The 21,602-nt window shown below is 42.5% G+C and overlaps 1 protein-coding gene and 1 long non-coding RNA gene across 2 annotated transcripts; one reads left to right on the top strand and one right to left on the bottom strand.

Annotated features, from left to right (window-relative positions):
* Positions 1–1,298: 1,298 nt before the first annotated feature.
* On the bottom strand, positions 1,299–9,405 carry LOC111266514 (uncharacterized). Its single transcript, XR_015313486.1, has 3 exons — positions 7,558–9,405; positions 2,164–4,205; positions 1,299–1,909 (listed from the first exon to the last, which is right to left on the bottom strand). It is a non-coding gene; the product is annotated as an uncharacterized LOC111266514 (long non-coding RNA).
* Positions 9,406–9,448: 43 nt separating this feature from the next.
* LOC111266511 (uncharacterized) lies at positions 9,449–15,373 on the top strand. The gene is made up of 2 exons (XM_022844048.2): positions 9,449–11,706; positions 12,436–15,373. The coding sequence occupies exons 1-2, from the start codon at positions 11,273–11,275 to the stop codon at positions 12,563–12,565; spliced, it is 564 nt and encodes a 187-aa protein (XP_022699783.1). The 5' UTR covers positions 9,449–11,272; the 3' UTR covers positions 12,566–15,373.
* The last annotated feature ends 6,229 nt before the right edge of the window (positions 15,374–21,602 follow it).

Raw genomic sequence — 21,602 nt, forward strand, 5'->3', positions numbered from 1 at the left:
GTTTTGGATGACAAAAAACGGCACATAGAGATCTGAGCTTTGAATAAACTGTCTGAGTTTTTCCTGCGTTCCCTATTGCTCTATTGCTGTTTCGCAACACTGAAAGGTCAGCTATCAACTAAACATGACACTTTCAAATTTTGGTAAGATGCGTCCTATCTTGCAATTTAAAAATGCCGCCATCCTAGCCAACACGGTCATGGCTCTTTCAAGCACAACGTTGGGTAGTTATTATTGTTCTACTCGGACTTAAAATGCTTCAAGCTCAACGGTTCTTTCAAGCTTTTTTATTTTATATTAGCTACGTGTTAAGGTCGAATGGAGATGTGGGATACGCCATCGCACGCCACTTCCTTCTTCTTATAGGGGACATAAGATATATAGTAATCTAGGTAGTAATCTAGTAAGAATATATAGTAGCCTAAATGATCTGATACTTGTAGAATAGGTTATGAAGTCCGTCAAATGCGTTCGGCGCGGCTCTGAGGATAAAGCACCATGTTCTTTTTGCTAAGCAAAGGCTGTGAGATGAAGCTTCGTTAAAGAACGTGGAGTAAGTGGGCGGCCGGCCTTGAACATAGTATTTAAGTAGTGTCTAATTCTTTCCAGACCTTCCTTCCTAGATTCCTAGAACAAGAGTTCGAAGGGTTATGAAATATAATGGATTACTTTGAGAATGACAGAGTAATCCAGATAGTAGAAACGTTCCTAGCTTGGCCAAGTTCCGATACAGAGCTAACAAGAGACAGCGAATAAGAAATAATATAATGAACAATATTATCTATTGTATATTAATATAAATTACAAAAAGGTATTAAAGAACAGGAAAAAATACAGAGATGAATAGAGCCTAGAGAAGGATTAGGAAGACGATTTTTTTTAAGACAATCTTGTGAAACTTATAGTTTTTACAAAATTAGCTGTACAGGACATGGGTCTCTGATATATATCTGAGAAATATACAAAATAACAAATTAACTCAAAGAAGAGCTTTGAAAGAAAATGAAGGGAGAAACAAACGTAAACTGAAACGGCAGTTAAATAGATAGTCATAACATTGATGTCCTCAATCTACCTATGCCTCCTAAATCGATATGCGTTGGCCATGAAGCAAAAACCTAAATGAAGATAAGTTGGCAATTTACTTAGTATTGTTGCTCGTGCCAAAGTGTAGGCTTCAAGCAATCGTACGCTATGATCATGCAAAAACACATGAAGAGAAATAAAAATGGCTATACTTTTAGTAGAGAATGAAAAGCAACTCTCAGATTATGATTCGATTTCATTATTGCGTACGCATACGGTATTGAACAGTTGTAAGTATTGCTGATATGGCCTTGCTGTATATATATATTTGAAACTGGCTTGCAAAGCACATTTGGTTTCCCAAAACTACTCAGATAAAGCGTGATCGTTTTTCAACAGCGACGCTACTCTACTGTTCTCTTCACCAAAATACGCATTAGGTGTTTTTTTTTTCGTCTGAAGAACTGCCATGGTCGAAGACGACATAAAATACCTTCTTTTAACTAAAATAACTTCCATCCTTGAGAAATGCATGCATCAATTATTCAAATAAGGTCCAATCCAAAAATAATAATGATAATAATAATCATCCAAAAAAATCTATGATAACTGTTAGCATAAACAACGGTTAGCTAGATGTGTCATTGTTTGCTTATTACGAAAGAGATCATGCTACGCGTGCGAATAGTTTAAAATGGACTGGTCCAGTCTTATTTTCTATCTTGAAAGATATTGCTCACAGTCTTCGAGGCGACGGAGAAATATTTACTCTTAGCATAATTACCGTCTGGCTTTCGTCCAGGACCTTTTTTCTTAAAATACATGCCGTAACAGCTACGGCTAAAGCATAGTAAAGAGATCTTGTCCACGCATCCTTCGGAACCTACAACACAAAACTTATCATTAATGTTTTAGAAATACGTTTCATTTTAGACAAATTTAATATTGTGTCCTCTTACTTTAGGCCCTCGTCAATATCCATTCATTATTACAATTACTGAGCCTTTAGTCGGCAAAGTCGGCTTTGCTACGGTTGACACTTGTTAGACCAAGCCTTGTATTTGTGCCTTATATATAACCCTAAAACATCAGACGACTTGCACTCTCACGGGTAACCGATCCCATAACCATAGATACCTCGAATTATGGTCACCATATTGCATGTTGAACACATCGTCGTGCCGGTTTGCCGATGCTATTTCCGACGTCGGTTCTAAATGTGATTACGATTGAAACAAATCACTCTCAGAAATTATTGCAACACGTTCTCTGACATTGCTGTGGTATGAGTGGCGCTACTTGCGACGAAATATCAATGGCATCCCTCAAACCGTTCTCACTTCACGTAGTTGTTTTCCTGTTGAGCGCTGTTTGTGTTTCTGCTCAAACCCTCGGAAAATCGTAGGGGAAATCCTGGGAAAAGCTTTCGCAACTAAAGGTCAGCGAAAAGAGCTCAAGCGGCAGGCGGCGTGTCATTTAAGCTGAATTATGTTCAGACGCTTTTTCTGAACGCTTGAAACTCCCCTGCATTTTGTTGTCAAGGGTATCGGCAAATCTAATCCCTGGCTAGGTGTCAGTCAAGAATGCAGCTATATGTTGAATTGACACTTCGTGTAACGTACGTACACTCATTTCAGCGTACGTTCCATCGCATAGCTTAGTTTCAAATTTTGTTTACGTTTGAAGTCGTGCACAGAAATGATTTCCCATGATTTAGCACGTTTTCATCTTTGTTTGAGTCGTTGGTCTGCAGTGACACGTGAGCAGTTACGGTATGATAAGGAAACATTGTCTCTGCCTCCGTGCCAACGTTTCCCAATTGCATTCGTCCACAAACGTTAATTACCAAAGCTAGCCGTGTTATTTATGGAACGGTCGTGTCCTTTTCAGTATGAATAAGTTGTGCTTTATTTGCTATCCGTAAGGATAAGTAGCGAATCATAACCAACGTTACTTCAGGTAGTACGGAAGTTTCAGTTATTTTTTCTGGACCTCTTGTTATGATCTTTATTGAGCTTATATGATGACACAAGCATATAATTAATAAAAAATTAAAATTAAGTTGAGCTGAATATAAATATATTAATTATGACTCATCATCCTGCATAAAAACCGGTCCGTTTTATAAATATTCGACTACGCCAATTCCAAAAAATGTTTTTTTTGGATTCTGAGACCCACTGAAAAGAGCAAACATTGCGAGTATTGGTCCACTTTTAGAAATTAGCAAATCTCGTTTCCCCGGATGTTGATTAGAAAGTTAGAAATAAATGTTGACACTATGAAAAGTGGCCATTCCTTGTTTCAATCGTTAACAACAATTTCCAATTGTTGTATCAATTGTTCATTTAAAAAAGGCGTTATCGTCTCTAAAAAAATCGATATCATTCTAATAGATAGCTAAGAATTGAAGAAACATTTTTACAGATGAAAACCATTATCGGTGAAAATCATCCTCAGTGAGTGCGATGTCGTGAGGTATAGCTCTAATTTGCTGTTTATTGATAAAAATTCAAAAAACGAGAGAATTTTAATGTCGGTAATGTAATTATGTGAACAAAACCAAAGTAGTAAGACTCTGAATTGTACTTCGGTCAATCGTGAATTGGCTCTGTTTTTTTCCTCTCAGGAGATATGGCGTCAATGTTCGAGTGAACAATAACTTCAGTCGATTATGATACGTAGGAGTCAAAGTCTACAAAATCAAGAGTTTACAGACCGTGATACTAATAGATAACAAGACGAATTTCGGTCTACTTCAAATCAAGTCTTCCAAGTGAAGCGATAAGGTCGCACTCATAGGAAATTTGATGAACTTGGTCAACAAGTGCAAAGCTGAGCTCCCAGTTGAAGTAAACGCTGAAACCTTCAGTGATATAATTGACTTCATAATTGCTCAACGCGAGAAGGGGACGCGCGGGAAGAAAGTATTAGTCCAAGACCGGAATTCTTTAAACCAAGACAAAGTTACAGTTCTAGTTAAGAGCTTCCTTGTCACCAAACGGGAATAATTTTCGCTGTGCACGGGCGAGAGCACGCCGATGCCTATATTAAGTCCGGCTCCAGGTTTCAGCTTTTACATTTGTACCTAGTCACACTTCGGCACAAAAGCCAATTCGGGTCTTGAGATCAGATCAGGATCTACGTTATCGTGACTTGTTTTTCTGCCTAGAAACGGCCTGAAATAATCAAAGTAAAAAATGTTATGACATCGATACCGATTGTGCCTTCATTCGTGCAACGATAACACTGAAGGAACTGAAGGTTCTATCAACTCAAATTCTTTCACACCCCCGGAGATTATTTCAATGTTATATTTTAAACAGTACCCTTTTCCGTGCAACTCAGTGAAGTTACCTACGATGTGGACGCTCTTTCCAGATCAAGACGCATTTATTTCTCATTAGGTGTTAAAGTTTTTGTTAAGCCTAATGCGATTCTTGTAACGTCCGTTATTATCCAATGATGTACATATTAAGCTATTACTTCCAGTATATTAAGGCTGTCATATATATACAATACATTGTATCGTCGTACGTAACGAACATATTGCAAAATGTACCTGCCCTCGATCCAAGTCATTCTGCATTCACTTAACAATATTCATATAACACACATATAGGCATCGTAGTTACTATCGTGTGCAAAAATTGAAGAACAGCTGTCTCTCGGCGTCTTTAAAATGTCGATAGGATTAGGCAGCACAATGTATTTAAACGGGGAAGTCACAGATAGATAAAGCGAGTCGAAAAATGAACAAAGCAATTAAGAGAGCAGAGGGGAGCTGTATCCGATTTGATTCAATCTATGGTCAATGTGTTTCAACCACCGATACTCTGTTTTTTGTCCTGTCTACTACCCCAAGTAGCCGTTGTAGGACATACCGGCACTATTGTCGGTGCACTGTTAGTGTTAGCAAGCATGTCGTAGCTAACATGTGCTATACAATTAGACAAAGTGATGCGCAGACACAAACAAACCATCTTTGTCGGATTGAACGACGTCTTACATAAGTCAGGCTACATCAAGTAGCACTTATTAGAAGCTTTAAAAACAATATGGCCGTTGCTCGATTCACCGCAGTATATAAAGCAAATACAGAAATGAAGTTGAAAACGTTGCTGTTGTTCGGTAATTATTGAGGGCGTCACATATATATATATTGTGTAAAACACATAAATGTTCCTCCGTGACGACTAGAATAACATAGCGCCTCGTATATGATTATATGGTGTTTTCTCAGCCTAGAGAAGGGCCACAGAAATGTCCCAAAACAGCCTATAATTTATGCCTCGAATATCTGTAGTGACGACAATTCTTTTTCGTGGCCTGGCTCCCGTCATGTTGATAGGCCGATATGCCTACATGACAATAGGCCATGTTGATGGGCAGGATGATGAAAAAACAAGAAGTCAAATAAGAAAAAACTACGCAAAAATCTCGCTTCTTCTTTGCCTTGTGAACCAAACAATGTTTTTCCCAACAACTCCCTCTGTCACTCTTCGTTCGTAGATCTTACGTACTTTTTACGTGTTTTTAGCTTCCGCCAGATTGACTGCCTATAGGTTGATCACGGTTCACTTTCTCAGCGTTGTGGTATGATTATAGTCTACCTTAATTGCGTAGGAATAGGTCCGAAAAGGGTTTTATTGTGTAAGACGTTCAACAGCTGCAAGCAGAATTGGTTTATAGGCCCGAAGTTCCGGAACAAAGGGGCCCCTTTTTAGCAAGACAACATGTGTCGTTGTACGTGTTGCTCTTCTCAGCTTCAAAGTCCCGTCTCCCGTCATCTTCGGTCCCCGTTTTACTCAGTTAATCTAACTCTAACATTTCGTGTTGCCCGCTCGTTCACCACTGAGCACCATGCTGCTACACGTGACAGTTGACGCTGTTGAAAATCTAACAGGAGAATCCAAATCAGATATCCTCCCTCTCTACCCAGCTTTGTCCTTCTAACTGTCTGTTACGACTTTGGATCTCTTCGCTAGCGCCGTGCTTGCGACTTTCCTTCGCCACCTTTGTAAGTCTCTAGGCTCACGAGGAGCCTGCACATTTTCAGTAGTTTGGTCGGCACATTCCCATCCAGTCACCTCTTTCTTTTTTTAGTAAACAGCTGGCAGCAGGCTGTATGCACCGCATTTTTCCTGTCTTCTTTTGTCTTCTGCCTCTCCTGGCGCTACCACCATCCACCCAGCCGAGTGTCCATCCGCCTCCTTTTTGATATGGCTGTTTATAGTATCCGTCGTGCCGGTTCTCCCTGGCCGACAGCGGAAGCGCAGTGCCGTGGTTTGCTGGCACAATTGGGGCGCAGGATGATTCCCTCCTGAGCGGCCGGTCAGCAAGAAGCCTTAGTCCTGCAGGCAGGTTTGTAGCGGTGCTAGTGGTGATCGTGGTGGCTGCTGCGGCGGCGCTGGCTAGCCCCAAGGACGTGGATCGACGGATCGAGGAGGCCTTTACTCGCTCACTGCGTGGTGGGAAAGCAACTTAGCGAGGCCAGCTCCACACAACACACAACATACGGTATGAGTCCCAGGACCCTCCCTCACGAAAAGCACACTCTCCACAGAAGCGCCTTCTGCCCGCTGCTACCGCTGCCGCGCCAGCAGGCCGGAGAGAAAGCTAAAATGTTGTCGGGAGACACGTACCATTCCCGGAGTAACAGTGACAGCCAACGAAATATATAAATGCTTCTACTGTTTTCCCCTGCCTTTGCAAATCGCCAAGCTACCGAAGAACAACTGAACTAGGTAACAATTGGTGACGTTCAGCAATGATCGAACGCGTTCGACACTCACGACAATAATAACATGTGCGGCTGAACCGTAGTAAGCATTCAAACCTCACCCGATCACCAAAGCCAAATTCAGCGAAACGAACAAGTGGTCAGGAAATCAAGTGAGGTGCTTCAAAAGAAAGAACACAGCAGAAGGGAACATCTTAACAACAACGGCAATAGCAGTGTCGAGTGGCGCGAAACGGAGGATAGCGGGTAGATGGACCACTAATAGCAAAAAAAAAGTGTTGCAGTACAGCGAACGACGACAGCTACAACAACGGTCAGAACGAACGACGACAGCAGTGACAACAGCAACAGCAATAACAACAACACGCCCTCATCGTCATCATCATCGACAAGAAATTCCCCTCAAAGAGGTAAACGATATCGACGACGATAACAGCGGCCAAAAATTGCCGGCCAACTTTATGATCTGATCGACGCGTCAGTAATGTGGATGCTCAGATTGCTATTCGTCTCATCATCAGTACGCGACGAAATCGTCAATTGATAGATAGTTTTCTTCCGCAATCACCATCGGCACAGTGACTACGCGATCTCATACTTAGGCTATTTCGTTCAGAGCGCGAGGTTTTGTTCATCGCGTTGACTCGGCGGGCTACGGACCCATTTCAAGGAAGAGTGGTGATTAGGCGAAAAAGTCCAACATTTCCACCCGAAACGTTCGAGGCAGAGTAAAAGTGAGAAAACAAACGAGAGGGAATTATATGGAGAAGACAACTAAAAAGACTTACAAACACAGTTTCAAAAGTACAAAGATGTAGATACACACAATGTTATAACGCAAGTCATCGAGAAAAAATCACACAACTGCTATCACATCCGTGTAGCGTAATGTATTGTACATGTGTCACGACTACAGCGGTCGACTTTTGGTTGACCGTCCGGCCCAGGGCAATACTTCTGTCAGTATAAATCAGTTAAACTCTTGTTTCGGTCGATAAAGTGCGTAATAATGTCAAAGAAGCAAGATCGTATCTCAGATCGTTCACGCAGCGGCGTGTCGGAATTATCGCTGTAATCGTGGTTCTGGGTACCATCTTTTAATTCGAAATAAACAGAGAGAAAGAGAGAGAGAGAGAGAGAGAGAGAGAGAGAGAATAACACTTGGGCAATTCGTGTGTTTAGTAAATGTAAAGCGATACAGGTTAGAATTTATCATGTATCCTGAAACGACAAACGTGTTCGTGATACGTACTTGAACTTGTAACGTGATTGTTGGTGTGCTGTGTACCGCAGCTTTTGCTTTCGATGGTTACACTGATAGCCCTAGTTGTTAGCTGTCTACAGTGATCTGTCACTGATCTTGTGTGAGAGATTGTTATGAGATCGTTGTCCAACGAACTCGATCAATGCTGGTGGTTCACAGTGCGTCACGTTCAAACACGACAATGGACAACCAGTGCCGATCTGCTAAAGTAGACGATTCGAACAACGTCAGCAGAATAACAGTCGTAGTAGTGCGGTGGTATTTGAAATTGGCCATAACGCTAGTTTCACTACTGAGTTGGTGCAATACAACCAGCTTCTAAAACGATATTGTTTATAATTGCCGCGACAATAACAACAAAATATTACATGGATCGATTGATGAGACAAAAAAGACTGAAGCAAAATTCAAGGAAAAGTGCGCGGCGCCACAGTCAGAGCCAAAAGGTGACACGAGGCAGTTCCGGGTAGTAATAACAACGACAGCAACGACAACAAGAACGATGATAGCACAAACGGCAACGGCCGCTAAAGGATCCACAGAGACAGCTGCCATAGCATAGCATGCCATAAAAATCCAAGTGCGTGTCTTAGTATAAACGTGTGAACAAATGTTCTAAATTCAATTAGTTACACAAACATACACACACATACACGTGCATATGCACGCCCAAACCACAAAGTAAACAGTCGTTCAGGAGAAATAGGGATACACAGACAGACACACACGCAAAGGTCAAGTAGCCACAACAGAGGCAAAATATACAGATATGATTCCCGGAGTCAAATAAAATGCAGAAGATGACGACCAAGGATTAATGACTAGCCAGGTTTTGAGCGAAGAGGAATTGATTTTAGAGGTTTCCCTAGCAAAGGTTCAACGAGGCGGACCGTGTATTTATCTAATTGATACCGAAGGGAGAGTAAGTGTGAAAAAAGGGTTAAAGCGAAAATAATAGATAAACTGATACCACTAAGGCGATGAACAGCCGCCGTAACAACAAACAGAAAGAGGAGGAAACCAACCACTTCGCAAAAAGGGCTTCGCGCGCAGTTGTTACCTTATTCATATATGTCAATCAGGGCTTGGATATTAAAAGTTCATGTATATAGCCATCTGGCCTGTGTGTGTTTTCTTCTACGATTTCGCATTATTTATTCCGCGACCGGACCGCCTGCCGGCCTTCGACGTTCGGACGTTGTTATGTCCTATCGAAGCCTGCTGTGGCCCCACGAAGCAGAAACGAGCTTTTGCGAAAGAACAACAGAAGGCTCAACAACGAAGCAATTGCCATCGAAATCTACCGCAGCGATCGTGCTACATTAGAGTCGAGGGGTAACTTCGACGAACAGCGTAACAAACCGGAAGATAAAGCATCGAATCAGGCTGGTCTCGTTCCTTGTCTACGGGAAGTACCGACGAATAAGATAGAATTAAATAATTAATAAGTCACCCTACGCTAAACAGGACTCAGCAGTTAATTCTTAACCCAGGGGTCGACATCTATGCGAATGCTGTTGCATAAATACACCGAAGATATATTAGAACTTCGTTCTATCGAAACTATAAGTGCAAAATATTTTGCATTAAATGTAATAGATTTATGCAAACAGTAACCCGACGAAAAGCCACTGCACTGTATATTCTCTCACCCATTAGAAGCGATAATAGTAATAATATCACTGTAAATCATATGCATAAGATGTATGGACAGCGTAATCCATGATTTGTCTTCGTGAACGTGTCTGTGTGTGTGCAACTGGCTGCTGCAGATACTCTGCCATAGTTGATATTTCTACCGGTTATAGGTGTCGTCAGCGTGTTTACAAAACTCAATCTAATTGAGAACGGCTTACCTCTTTCAGTCATAAAAGCAAGACAGTATGCACGACTTCGACAAGACGACTAACAACACAAGGTCGCTAGGTGGCCTCAGAATAAAGTTACAGGAAAAGCCAGGAAATAAGCCGCGCCTCTAGGGACATCGATAAATCAATGATTAGGCTATCTAATAGTAAGCACACATCGAACTGTTGTTTGTTTAGTGCAGTTCGAGTTGACAACGATCGAAACAGGGAACGAGACGACGAGACATACTGTCCATTCGATGCGACCAACGGCAAACGTCGAGTGTCATCCCATCATATTAACTGGCGGAAGTCTCGGTGAAGTAGCAGACGCGTGAACTCGACGGTGTCGTCAACTTTAGGACCAGCAGTTACGCTGCGGTTGACCAACGGCGAAGTGGTACCACGGCAGCACAGCTTTTTATTCCTATCATGTATGTCCATCTGCCTGTCCGCCTAGATGTTCGTTGACTGTCTGGCAGTACACAATCATTCCGCCTATGGTCAATGGTGTGGTAGAGGCCGATCAGTCATTGTTTGGGTCGCTGATACGTGATTTATCATTGTGGTCAGCCGGTACTAACAACACAATCGTTTTGCACTGGATCACGTGTTTATCGTCACTTGCATCATCGAACGGGTCATTGTACAGCGAAGATAGCAAGACCGTTATCAGCTACGACAGCAACTATTGCTTCAGCCGTTACAAGAAGGGCACGGCCAGATCTATCTACTGAACTAGGAGGTGTATTAGTATAGTGTTTTCAATTGTGTGATTTGCCTCCCTGCGTATCCCAAAGGCAACCTACGACTATACTGTTATAGATTTGATACTCCAATACATTTATGGTTCCTGTTTGGCTTTTCGAAACACGTTATCATTCCATTGGGAGTTACAACCGTACATGCGTCATTATTGCCCTTCTTGGTGTTACTATGATTATCCTTGATCAAGATTAAATCTACAGGGTCGCCTGAACTCATCACAACCAAAGTAGAAGGGAACAAAGTGGCGAGTGACAAATTGGTGCTAGGGCCTTGCCTGCCCCTAACGCACGGACAAGGACCCAGCCAGCGCTCACAGCCGTTAGCGCTATGCTACGTTGAAAATTGTTTACTGACACGGATTGCGTAGCCAGCCAACAATCGCAGAAACAGCTACAGCGTCAATGTGTAAACATCTGCAACAGCAAACAAAGACAGACAACAGCCAACTAGCAATCTGCCACCGGTCGTCGATTGTTGTACGCTAATAGACGACAGACAGCTTTATCGCATCCGCTCGGAGGAGATCTGAAAGTCTTTTTAAAGCTGAAAACGATCGTCCGCCGGCCGACCGTCTTTCCGCTGAGGCTGGGCGTAGCGAAGAAGCTGACGAGCGTATCAACAATCATGCTGGTGAATCGCTGCGAGCAAGGGACAGGGGGCGCGGAGACGGGAACAGGGGGTACAAAGAAGCGCAAGAAGGTGCAACTCAACTTAGGAGGCCTGTCGATGCACTCACCTAACACAGCCACGCAGTCGTACAGTCCGCCAGACGTGCACGACTTTCCGATGGCGCCAACGTCGTCATCCAAAATGAAAGTGATGGTACAACACGAAGTGAAGGGGCCCATTCCGGTACCGCGACGAGACAGGTCTAGGTCCCTATGCGTGGACAAGCTACCCACGTTTTACAAACAGCCCCCCAGCCCAGTATTCGACGTTAAGTTCCGTCACCTAGGAACGGCCAAGGCCAACGCTATACTTGGACGCCGAGGATCGGAATACTCCTCGGCCACCAGCGGTTCGGTGGATAGACTCACCGTACAAGCAGTCTATACATGGTAAGCAATGAAACTAACTATACTGCATACGGTCAATACTACATACCAAATAAAAAAAAAAATATATATATATATATCTTGATGTGGTAGAAAAACAACATTTTTATACTTTTAAGCAGACATAGATGCATATATAAGGGTGTTTACTCTAACAGTTTACGAGACTGAGAGCCGTGGATTCACGCACTGTTAAATTAGAAATGTCTGTTTAGTAAATTTTTATATTACGCAATTTACTAGAAATACAGCTTTGCTATAAAATGCGTCATTGAATGTAAGAGAGGTTTAGAAAATACTATATTTTATTATATCATACTATTCACATAAGTATACAACTTTCTTGGCTGTTTTCGATGGGAGCTACATGTGAAGCAAGGTATTATTCTAGTCGGCTGTCCTATAGAGCGCACGCCCATATTGCGCAGTATTCATGGCGACGTAAAAGAACGGTAGGTAAACTGCTTTATCGTTCGGCTCTTGTAAGTTCGAGCTTTCTTTGTGCCACACCCAAAAAAGACGCCCCTTTGCTAACCTGATGAGGCACTGCTAAACATATTGGTTGTTTTATGGAAATGGGCTCAATTGATAAACGCTCGATCAGCTGGCATCCGTAGAAGTTTGGAAGGCGGATTTAGCAAAAGATACTTCTTACTAGGGTTACAGTGGGCCGGCACGCACGACAGAATTAAATGCCTTCGATTCCCCTTGCTTTTTACTGTATAAATATAGGTTCAACAGCAGCAAACTAACGGTTGCATACGGTCAAGACCTGGATCCGCTGCCCAGGACTAAACCAAAGCACACCAAGGTAAACCGAACAGTGAACCAGGCATTCCTGGCCTTCGCGTGGGTGTTTTGACTGTCGGTCGCTACCTCACTGAACGCCACAGGCTGGTCAAGATTCCTCTACGAACCCCCTCCCGGCACACTTTTTTACCATCATTCCCGGCCTGCGACCAATAGCCTGCACTGATTTCGCGTAGTAGACTGGGGTCACCCGTGCAGCTTCTCTGGGTGCCCGGAGCCCTTGTACGAGGGCTAATCTCTTCTTCCGTGCTTCTAAAAGTGGCTAACCGACAAGCCAGTCAAGCAACGCTTGGGCTGACTTCGCTGGCAGATTGACAGCATACCAAGTAAGCCTGTTGGCAATAACTTCCTGCTGTTGCTAATGTTATCTTAGCTGATAAATCTACATGAAGCAATCGTGATCTTCAGAACGCGTGCGCGTTTTCAGGGAATCGCGGCTGCAGCAGTAGTAGTGGCGGTGGGTAAAATAACGTTCACACAATACAAACTCGTACCCTGTAAGCGTTAATTCCGTTGCCTGCAGTGACAGCCCCGAGACCGTGTCTCGTGTTCCTTACGATGACCTTCACTCGGTCGTCGTCGCTTCAAGAGATTGGTTCATGCTGAAAAATCTAGTGGTTTCCCGGAAGCCAGCTTCGTACTTTCGAAACTTTTGGACAAGCACCACATCTCAGCTCGACCTGCGGGACTACGGAAGCGGTACACAAACTTCTTCCGCCCTTGTAGCTTTTGCGGCGCGGCTCCTTGCTGGATGTGCTCGGCGCGCATACCGCTACTAAATCGAGCAGATCTGCGCCACACGAGGACGATGACCTCATTCGATTCAATAGGTCAAGTTGCCTGAAGACCTAAAGAAAAATAGAGAGAACAGAAATAGCGCAGAGGAAAACTAGTAAATTAGGACTGAAGCTAGCGTTCGAGACTGGAAAAGAAAGGGGCAAACGAGAGATGCAGGCAATTCGAAGTGATGCTAATGTACAGGGCTAGGGCGACTTATGCGATGTTAATTCATTCCAGCAGCAAACCAATTGGATCCTAGGACAGTCAACAGGCCACCTACACGCATCCACAACCACCGCATCAAACCGGATACGGAAACCCCTGGAACACAGGGTGAAGGACGGAAGTGGCACTCGAAGTTCTTTCTCTTCTCAGAACTAGTGATTTAGTGGCATGGCCGAAATCACAAACAAGAAGAGGAGGCGATGGTTAACACACCAAGTAAACAAGGTCTTTTGGAGTTGAGCCTGGTTGTCACCCGAATTCGATTGACTCGATCCGTATGGCGAACACTTAAGGCTAATTCGCTTCTTGAGCAGATACACCATATCAATTCATAGAAAAGCTGTTCATGTTGCAGGACGCCTGCAGTATTAAGCAGCAATAAGTCGGCAACGAACCTGCAAAGCTAGTAAGCAGCAATTTTCATTTCAAAACAAACTCTAACCGTGACATATATAATATCATTGACCTGATCGATATAGTTTCTGTCTCTATTGAGACAAACCTCTCCGGCGGAGTGTCTGCAGATGTACATGTACTCAATGTGCTCGACGCTTCGTTCAAACGGAACAGGTTCAAACGGAAAACCTAAACCGACTGATTATGGTTACATCCACATATGGGCATGTTGTGGGGCCGTTCATTCAATACGAAACATACCGTATGGTTAAATCGCTATTGGTAAAAACGTTTATAGCGGCGGCTCTGATAGGTAGGCAAATAGCAAGGAATGAGAGATTTAATAGTACGGGCGGAGTCATCGTCCATTTAGATGTCATAAGCTGTAAAATGGAGGCAAGGTTATTCTTCATCGGTAATGGGTGAAAAATAGCTGGAAAAATATTAGCAGCAGCCGAAGGATCGTCATCACAATAAAGGCAACTGAACAAGAACTTCTGTCAAGTCGAGGGTAAAAATAGAATAAATTTTACTTTCCAATCGGCTAACTCAGTGGTTTCTACTGGGTGGGAAATGAGGACGGCAGACAAACGGAAACAATCAGAAGGAAAAAAGTGATCGATATAAGAAGTTGTCAGTTGAGTTCCGCAGTTTCATTGCCCCGCTTATTCCTCCCGTCACTACCCTGTGTGTTCGCCGGAAAGCCTAATGCCCTGCGCTCTCTCTATTTATACTACGCTTTATAATCTAGCACAAGAAGGGCTAGTAACATGATTGATAGACATATTATTATGTACATATGGTTGATTATAGTTATAAAAATGTAAACGAAACGTAAATCATGCAGACGGTCTGGTCTACTTCGCGCATCCAGTGAAATGCGAAGCTCCCAATAACAAGAAATAAATGGACATTTATTTTAATCATATGAATTATACGTTATAATGTCTAACTTGTATGTAATCCGGAATAATAATTATACTTAATAGTTAATTGATACACCAAATAACCATGTAAAACAATAACAAAGCCAGTAGTAATTTTGTACTATTTAAAAAACCCCAAAGCAGTTAGCGATTTTTTTTTAGCATTTAGCATTTCAAAGCAAATTTCCTGTTTGTTAGAAAAATCTCAAGCATAGTATTGTATGTACTTGTCTGCTCTGGGTGGCGAAATTCTAGGAACATAACGTTACTTCTGTAGTCCATATGAGACATTTGGTACGAAATGTCCTATATCAGCGAAACGATCACTGCCAGTATACAAAAAAAATATCATGGGTAGGAAATCAAATATCGGCGGCGTCCAAAACAGCCCGTACTCAGTTTTGTGCGGGAAGTTGTAATGTTATATTATTATTCTGTTAGAATGATTCGGACAATTGTGGTTAGGTGCTACAGGCAACCGGTTGTACGAGGCATGCTGCTAAGGAAAAATAAATTCGAAAATTTTCATTAAATCTGACTTATTTTACTGTTAATGCGATTTTTAAAATCATTTGGCCCGTTTTCGTGGATGTCTTCTGTTCGATTTTTTACTGGTCTGACCTTCCTAAACAGTCCTCCTTTCTGTATAGAGCACATATGCGAATATACTATATATGGTGGTAGGGCTGCGTAGAGGTTCACGCACAGCACGGCAGGCCATTTCGAAATACTGGGCAGAAAACAGTACATGGGCAATAACAGGGCTAGGGAAAGCAGTAGCTTCAGCAAGCACTGTACAGGGAAGGAGGATTAGATTCTCGCCAGGTTCCTAGCCGGCGACGACTCGAGGGTCCGCAGTAAGTGTGGCGCCCCAATTTACCACTACCTGTGACCTTCCCTAAGTCTCCCGACAATCAATAGCCTTACGCTGCGTTGAGTTTTCTACTATTCCGAGTTTCCTGACTTCCTAGCTTACCGTTTATCGAGTAGAAACCTGTTCGAAATCAGTAGCGAAGCTCCTATATCGCCTAGGTCCAATGTATCAACGTCTGCGTCACCCATCTTTCTACGGTGCCAAATCGAGTGGCATATTCATTCGATTTACCTCTGCGTATTCTCACTTCTCTGTTTCTATCACGAGCGCTATTGTCGACCCCTCAATCTCCTCGTGAAAGGCGCTTCGCATTCTTACGTACGTCTTCAGTTCCGTAGCCCGTAACAATCCATGGTTTTTCCCAATCATGCCGTTGCAGCGACGACATCGTTTCCGTCACTTCGAAACCCATCGTACCTCCCAGCTTATCATGACTTCTGCAGAAGGGCAGAAAGAGGGAGAGAGGGTAATAGCAAGTAAGGGGGGAGAAAAAGATATTCTCCTATAGTTGCTGCTCACTAAACTGGAATTGATTGGCTGATCTTTGTTGCCTAACCCTGCAGGCTGATGACGCATAAGCACACCACTTACCCTTTGCTGTTATGTGATGAATGTATGTACATGTGTATGTAATCAAAGCGTGAGTATGGCGAACATGACTTGAAACTATTTTGTCTTCGGTGAAAAGCTAATCCAACTAGTCTAGGCGGTATGAAAAACACCATATTGTTGTTTGTCTATTACTGAACGTCATACTACAAGCTGCATCGAGATATGTATCAAGGAGTAAGAGGTAAAGCTCTATCCAGAACAAATGTATAAATGCACACATTCGATAATTCTACTAAGAAATCGCGACAACGTTAGGCTTTTTGCAGTACCGAACGCTGACGAAAGCTACAAACGAGGCGGCCGTATGCTGCCATCCATTCCTTCACCTCTTTCAGCATCTCGTCGTTTATGGATACGAGTTCATTCGTTTGGCGTTTACGAGCTAGGCTGCCGCCTTCAACCAGCGGCGCTTCGGCTGTCAGCTTCGTCGTGCCTCGTTTTTCGCTTCCAGAAAGCGACGCTGTCTCATTCGGGTTACGTTACACCTAGTTGTTAGCTTAAAAGTGTTTCGGGGCAGGAACGTTGTAAGTCATTTCGGACACGGTCAAGAGATGTCTTGGCTGAGAGGAGGTGGAGGAAGAACAAGACGTCTGGTGAGCTCTATTAGCGCAATACCCCCACCTAATGATGTTGCCCAGTGACTTTTCAGTGCCTGTAGCATATGTAGTACCACAAATATGGTCCCTCTGGTTCTTTCAGTGGAATGTTATTATTATTAAGGTGAAATAGCATTAACGGACATAGCTGTCCGTTGAAGGCTAAGAGTGTCGCTACAACAACACAAGGAATACTATAGCATTTGCCGTAATATTATGCTATATTGCTCAGCGCTCTGCGTCTTAGATGGGTACTATTGCAATATATATATATATATATATATATATATATATATATTGAGTAAGCGCATGTAATCGTACGCAAATAATTGTGGGAACCGTGACAGAGTCTAAAACTAGTGAACGATACGCCGTAGACGGGGAAATTCAGTGAGCGGAACTGCAGAGAGTGGGCCAGTTACTGAACTTACTGCATTAGTCCGGTTCTATCCTGCGTACTTACTTTTCACGTTATAATCTAGGAATATTCGAAGACGATATTTGTATAAGCTGAAGAGTCTATAATTGTCTCCATTCCACCGTGCATAGGCACAGACCGGTGGAAGGCGGGTTGTTTCTTCTCGTAAGAGCTCAGGCGATCAGCCCGGACGATTAAGGTTAGCACCTTGTTATTTTTTTACATCAAAGCTAAGGTGTATATGTGCGTATGCAATACGCGTATGCGATTTCGCAAGCGCGCAATGCATGTATACGTGCTTATATATGTATGAATGTATAATGTGACTAAAGATGAGCTCGTACGCCTTCCAATGAATGTAATTTAGGACAGCGGAAAAGCGCGAGTAGGTTAAGCACCCAGTATCAATTAGAAAAACTTGTGTATTATGCAGATCATGACGAAAAAAACTGCCGATGTACTACTGCACGCTTGTGCGTGTGGTACACTGTCACAAAATTTTATTTAAAAATAATTTGCGCATAAAAGTACTATTATTGATATTTATTACGGCAAAGGCCTATGAACCGGACCGCGAGGCGATCTATGAACAAGTCCAAGATTCAAACTTGGTCTCATCCCTCCATAGAATAGAACTTGAAATTGTATAATGATTTTTGTGATTTGGCTAATAGAGATTCTATTTGGTCATATTTAACGGTAATGTGACATGACGATCGCGATGAAGTTCCTATATATTAAAAGAGCTTGCCTCACGCTTGATTTCCGACAAGCCACTTAACTGTAAATCGTGTTTATAGGAAACGGCTGGTAGATCTCAATCATTTTATTCCAGAGCATAGTTTCGTATTATTATTATAATTAGACACGGGGGCCCTGCTACGCATTATTATGGCGGAAAACGTGCGGGTCCAATGATTGTGTTTCTGATCTACTTGAGCCTGTCAACAACTGCACTTTTCCCCAAAACTGCGCTTCCACAACCTAAAGCACTAATTCGGGGTAATCGTAATACGGTTCCCCTGTCAAGTTCACAAAAACGTTGACATACGATAGCATTTGCTGCAAACCTTACCACCAACGAATTAGCTATAGTATGACAAGTATGGAAAGAACCCCCCAAAAATACCGCCAGTTATAAAAGGACAGGCGGAAAGCTAATTACGTTTCGTACAGTCTTGTATGCTGTTATACACACGGCTGGAAGCGTTGACTCACCCTATTCGCTATATATATATATTATTTACGGCGATATTATTTACGATGGCAAGGCATCGTTAACGCTGCCGGCAGCGGTTTTCCAAATCCGAAAACTTCGACGGGTTTGTATGTTCTGATGCTTCTTTGATGACTTTATCGAAAATCTGTCCATCATTGTACAAAGACGCAGTCGGCATTTGTGTCCTCTTTTGTTATCTGCCAAAATGGAACCAAGCTAGAGGAAAGGTTGTTCCTCACGTTCCTGTTGCGACTAGTGGTTCCCAAGGTCGATCTTACGTGATTATGGGGACGCAAATATTATACGAAGTGTGCGTGTTTGGCACCATATGAACACCAGGAAATTACCTTATTAGATAATCGCTTGCAAATTTGTAACCCAATAAAAAAAAACTAAGAAGTTATAAAACTATACCTCTAAATGGTGGGAAGAGGCGTTTAGCGGTTGATGTGAATGAATAGTTGGATCGACAAGGCGATTTCATACCACCCGCTTCATGGTCAGGGTATAATTGAAATGAATAAGATCTATTTCAATATGCGTGTACATAGTCAAGATGAAACCAGTCAATATACTAAAAAAGATAGCACAAGAAGACTTTCTCATATATTATTCAGACACTGTATATAGCAATATGCCAACTGGACCATACTTAAGCTCGACACTTGGAGTTGCGCTATGGTATAAAAATATGGCATCCTAATAGTTGCTCACAGATATGAAAAGAAAAATGTATCAGTTGTTTTGGTAAACAACGTCGTTCAGATGCTGTGATGTCGTTCTGAGGATTACGAGAAAGGATCGGCTAGATGTCATATGTCATTCTTCAGATGGCAGTAGTGTCTTCGCTATATGTCTTCATCCAGATGTAGATCTGTGTATGTATGCGTAGGCCAGCAGAAAATGATTCTAGTACCAAGTTAGGAAAGATTTAGTCAGCAACTGATATATGAAACACCTAGATAAGTCAAACGCCGGAAGTTCGAAGCGATTTGTGAGGTACGACTCAATTGTCAAGGCTTCAGTAACAATAGCTATAGTTAGATGAGTGTCATAAAGTTTCAAATCAGGATGGTTTTCGTTTCATTTAAGTTGTCTTCTGATTCATACTCGCTCGTTCCGGAAGTGAGACGCCCTTCACGGCTTGGTTACTGTAGAGAGAAACTCCAAATAAGCAAAGACGTACATATATAGGTACTCTTAAAGTAGTCTGAAATACCCACATAGCATATCATGATTTGCATTACTTCTATCAGCGTTCCTTGTTATCGGTTCCACCACGCAGAGAGTATGTTACAGAGTGCAGCAGACAACAACATCGAAATAAGGGGCACCTAGTGTTACGTATTAGAGCAAATGGCCTGCGATTGGTCATTGACAATTACTTTTGCATTAATACCATAGCCACTCATGTTCCCCTCCCTTTTCAGCGAGTAGTCCGGCTACTCTGGCGAGTTGACGCAAATTCGCTGTGTAGATTTGCAAATAAAACGAATAGCATTATCGACCAATAAATTATATAGAAGCTGCTAAACCGAATAACGCCGAAATGATTGGTTCCTTTAGGAGCCGTACAGCCTGGTCTCCTGAGCAGCCTCGTGCAATTCTCCCCTTGGATACAGTCTGTAGACCGACTTGCATCTGTAGGGTCACGAATATAGTTCGACTTTATTCTTCTCATCGCTTTTCCTACTCCATAAAATGAACAGAAGCTGCTTGATGTTTGCTGACGTATTTGAGCGCGGACAGCTGGGGTTGTCAAATAGTAAAGACGTCATGAAACGGTATTTTGTGAGTGGTGGGAAAAACGTAACGCCAAAGCCAAGCGATGAGATCTTAGGGTTGGTATCGCCAACTATTCGCTGGCCGAGAAATCAGCAGGATGATTGCAGGAAAGTGCAGACAGAATCGGGTGATAATGTGTGAGAGCAGTCGCTTACGACCCCTCCGAAGGCATTTCGCGCTTCCCGATGCATTCGCGTCTAGCGTTTTTGTATATTTACGTTATTTTTTAGCTCCAAGTGTGTGTGTGTATTGTTTTGACACTGGTATGAGATCGGTAAATATTATGCAATTTGGTACTTCTTTACAGCTCAGATTTTTAGCCTCTTAAACAAAGACCTAACATAAATCTAAATATTGGGAGGAAACTGCGCTGTCCTACTTAACTTCTCCGGACACTTGATTTCCTCGACCGAACGGGAAGCAAACAAAGCATCAAGCTTTTCATATCTATTTTTCTCACCTAAAAGGTTTTGGACTCTTTTCATCTAACTCTTGCATTTTTTTAATAAACATAATACATTTTGAGTGCTGTATTGCATCGAACACAGAGAACGGAGCCTCTCAGCATTTCTAGCTTAACCTTTTCGCCGCAATCAGCTAGCTAACAACAAAGTTTTGTATGTGAATATAAGAGAAGCCTAAAATTGGTGACAAGCTATAATCATGTTCATACCAAACTCTGTAACATGTCTGACCAGCTAAGTCCCATTCACAACAGGACAACAACAGAGTCCTGTTCTTCGCCGTTATCTCTGTTGCCTCAGTTAATCGGGTCGCCGGTAACTGACATAAGCATGCATACAAAGCACTTCACATACAGATCATCCTAGATGGAAAAAGTCTAAAATTTACAAACACATATAAATATTTCCGCTTGCGACTCGTTGGCTTATACCACATATGTATATACTTATACCTCCATGAACCGGTCTGATAAAAACTTCGTCACACTTGATGTCTGAGCCTGCTTTTTCTCAAGCTGTCTGAAGCTCGAAAAATCTCGGCATGCGCAATCTGTTTGCTTTGAAAGGCAGACTTAAAAGTCGAGCTTCAGATTAACGTGCTCTAGAAGCGGTCCCCTAGTTCTAGTGACTTTTGATTTCTTCTTCGTGTTACTCTCGTTATGGACCTCGAAACGCAAGGGGAGAGTCGAATGAAAACGAACCCCTTTTTTTTTTCCTGGAAGCCTCCTGTCCACGTTCTGTCCTTTGGACGCAACGTTTATTAATGATACGTGCGTAATTAGCTGCCAATTGAA

This window comes from Varroa jacobsoni, unplaced genomic scaffold (genome assembly GCF_002532875.2).
Source record: "Varroa jacobsoni isolate VJ856 unplaced genomic scaffold, vjacob_1.0 scaffold_1092, whole genome shotgun sequence".
NCBI lineage: Eukaryota > Metazoa > Arthropoda > Arachnida > Mesostigmata > Varroidae > Varroa > Varroa jacobsoni.

Excerpts from the sequence above, each read along its gene's own strand:
- LOC111266511 (XM_022844048.2), top strand. The coding sequence starts at position 11,273 with ATGCTGGTGAATCGCTGCGAGCAAGGGACAGGGGGCGCGGAGACGGGA. Across the intron at positions 11,707-12,435 it reads GTACAAGCAGTCTATACATG|GTTCAACAGCAGCAAACTAA; the intron begins GTAAGCAATGAA and ends GTATAAATATAG.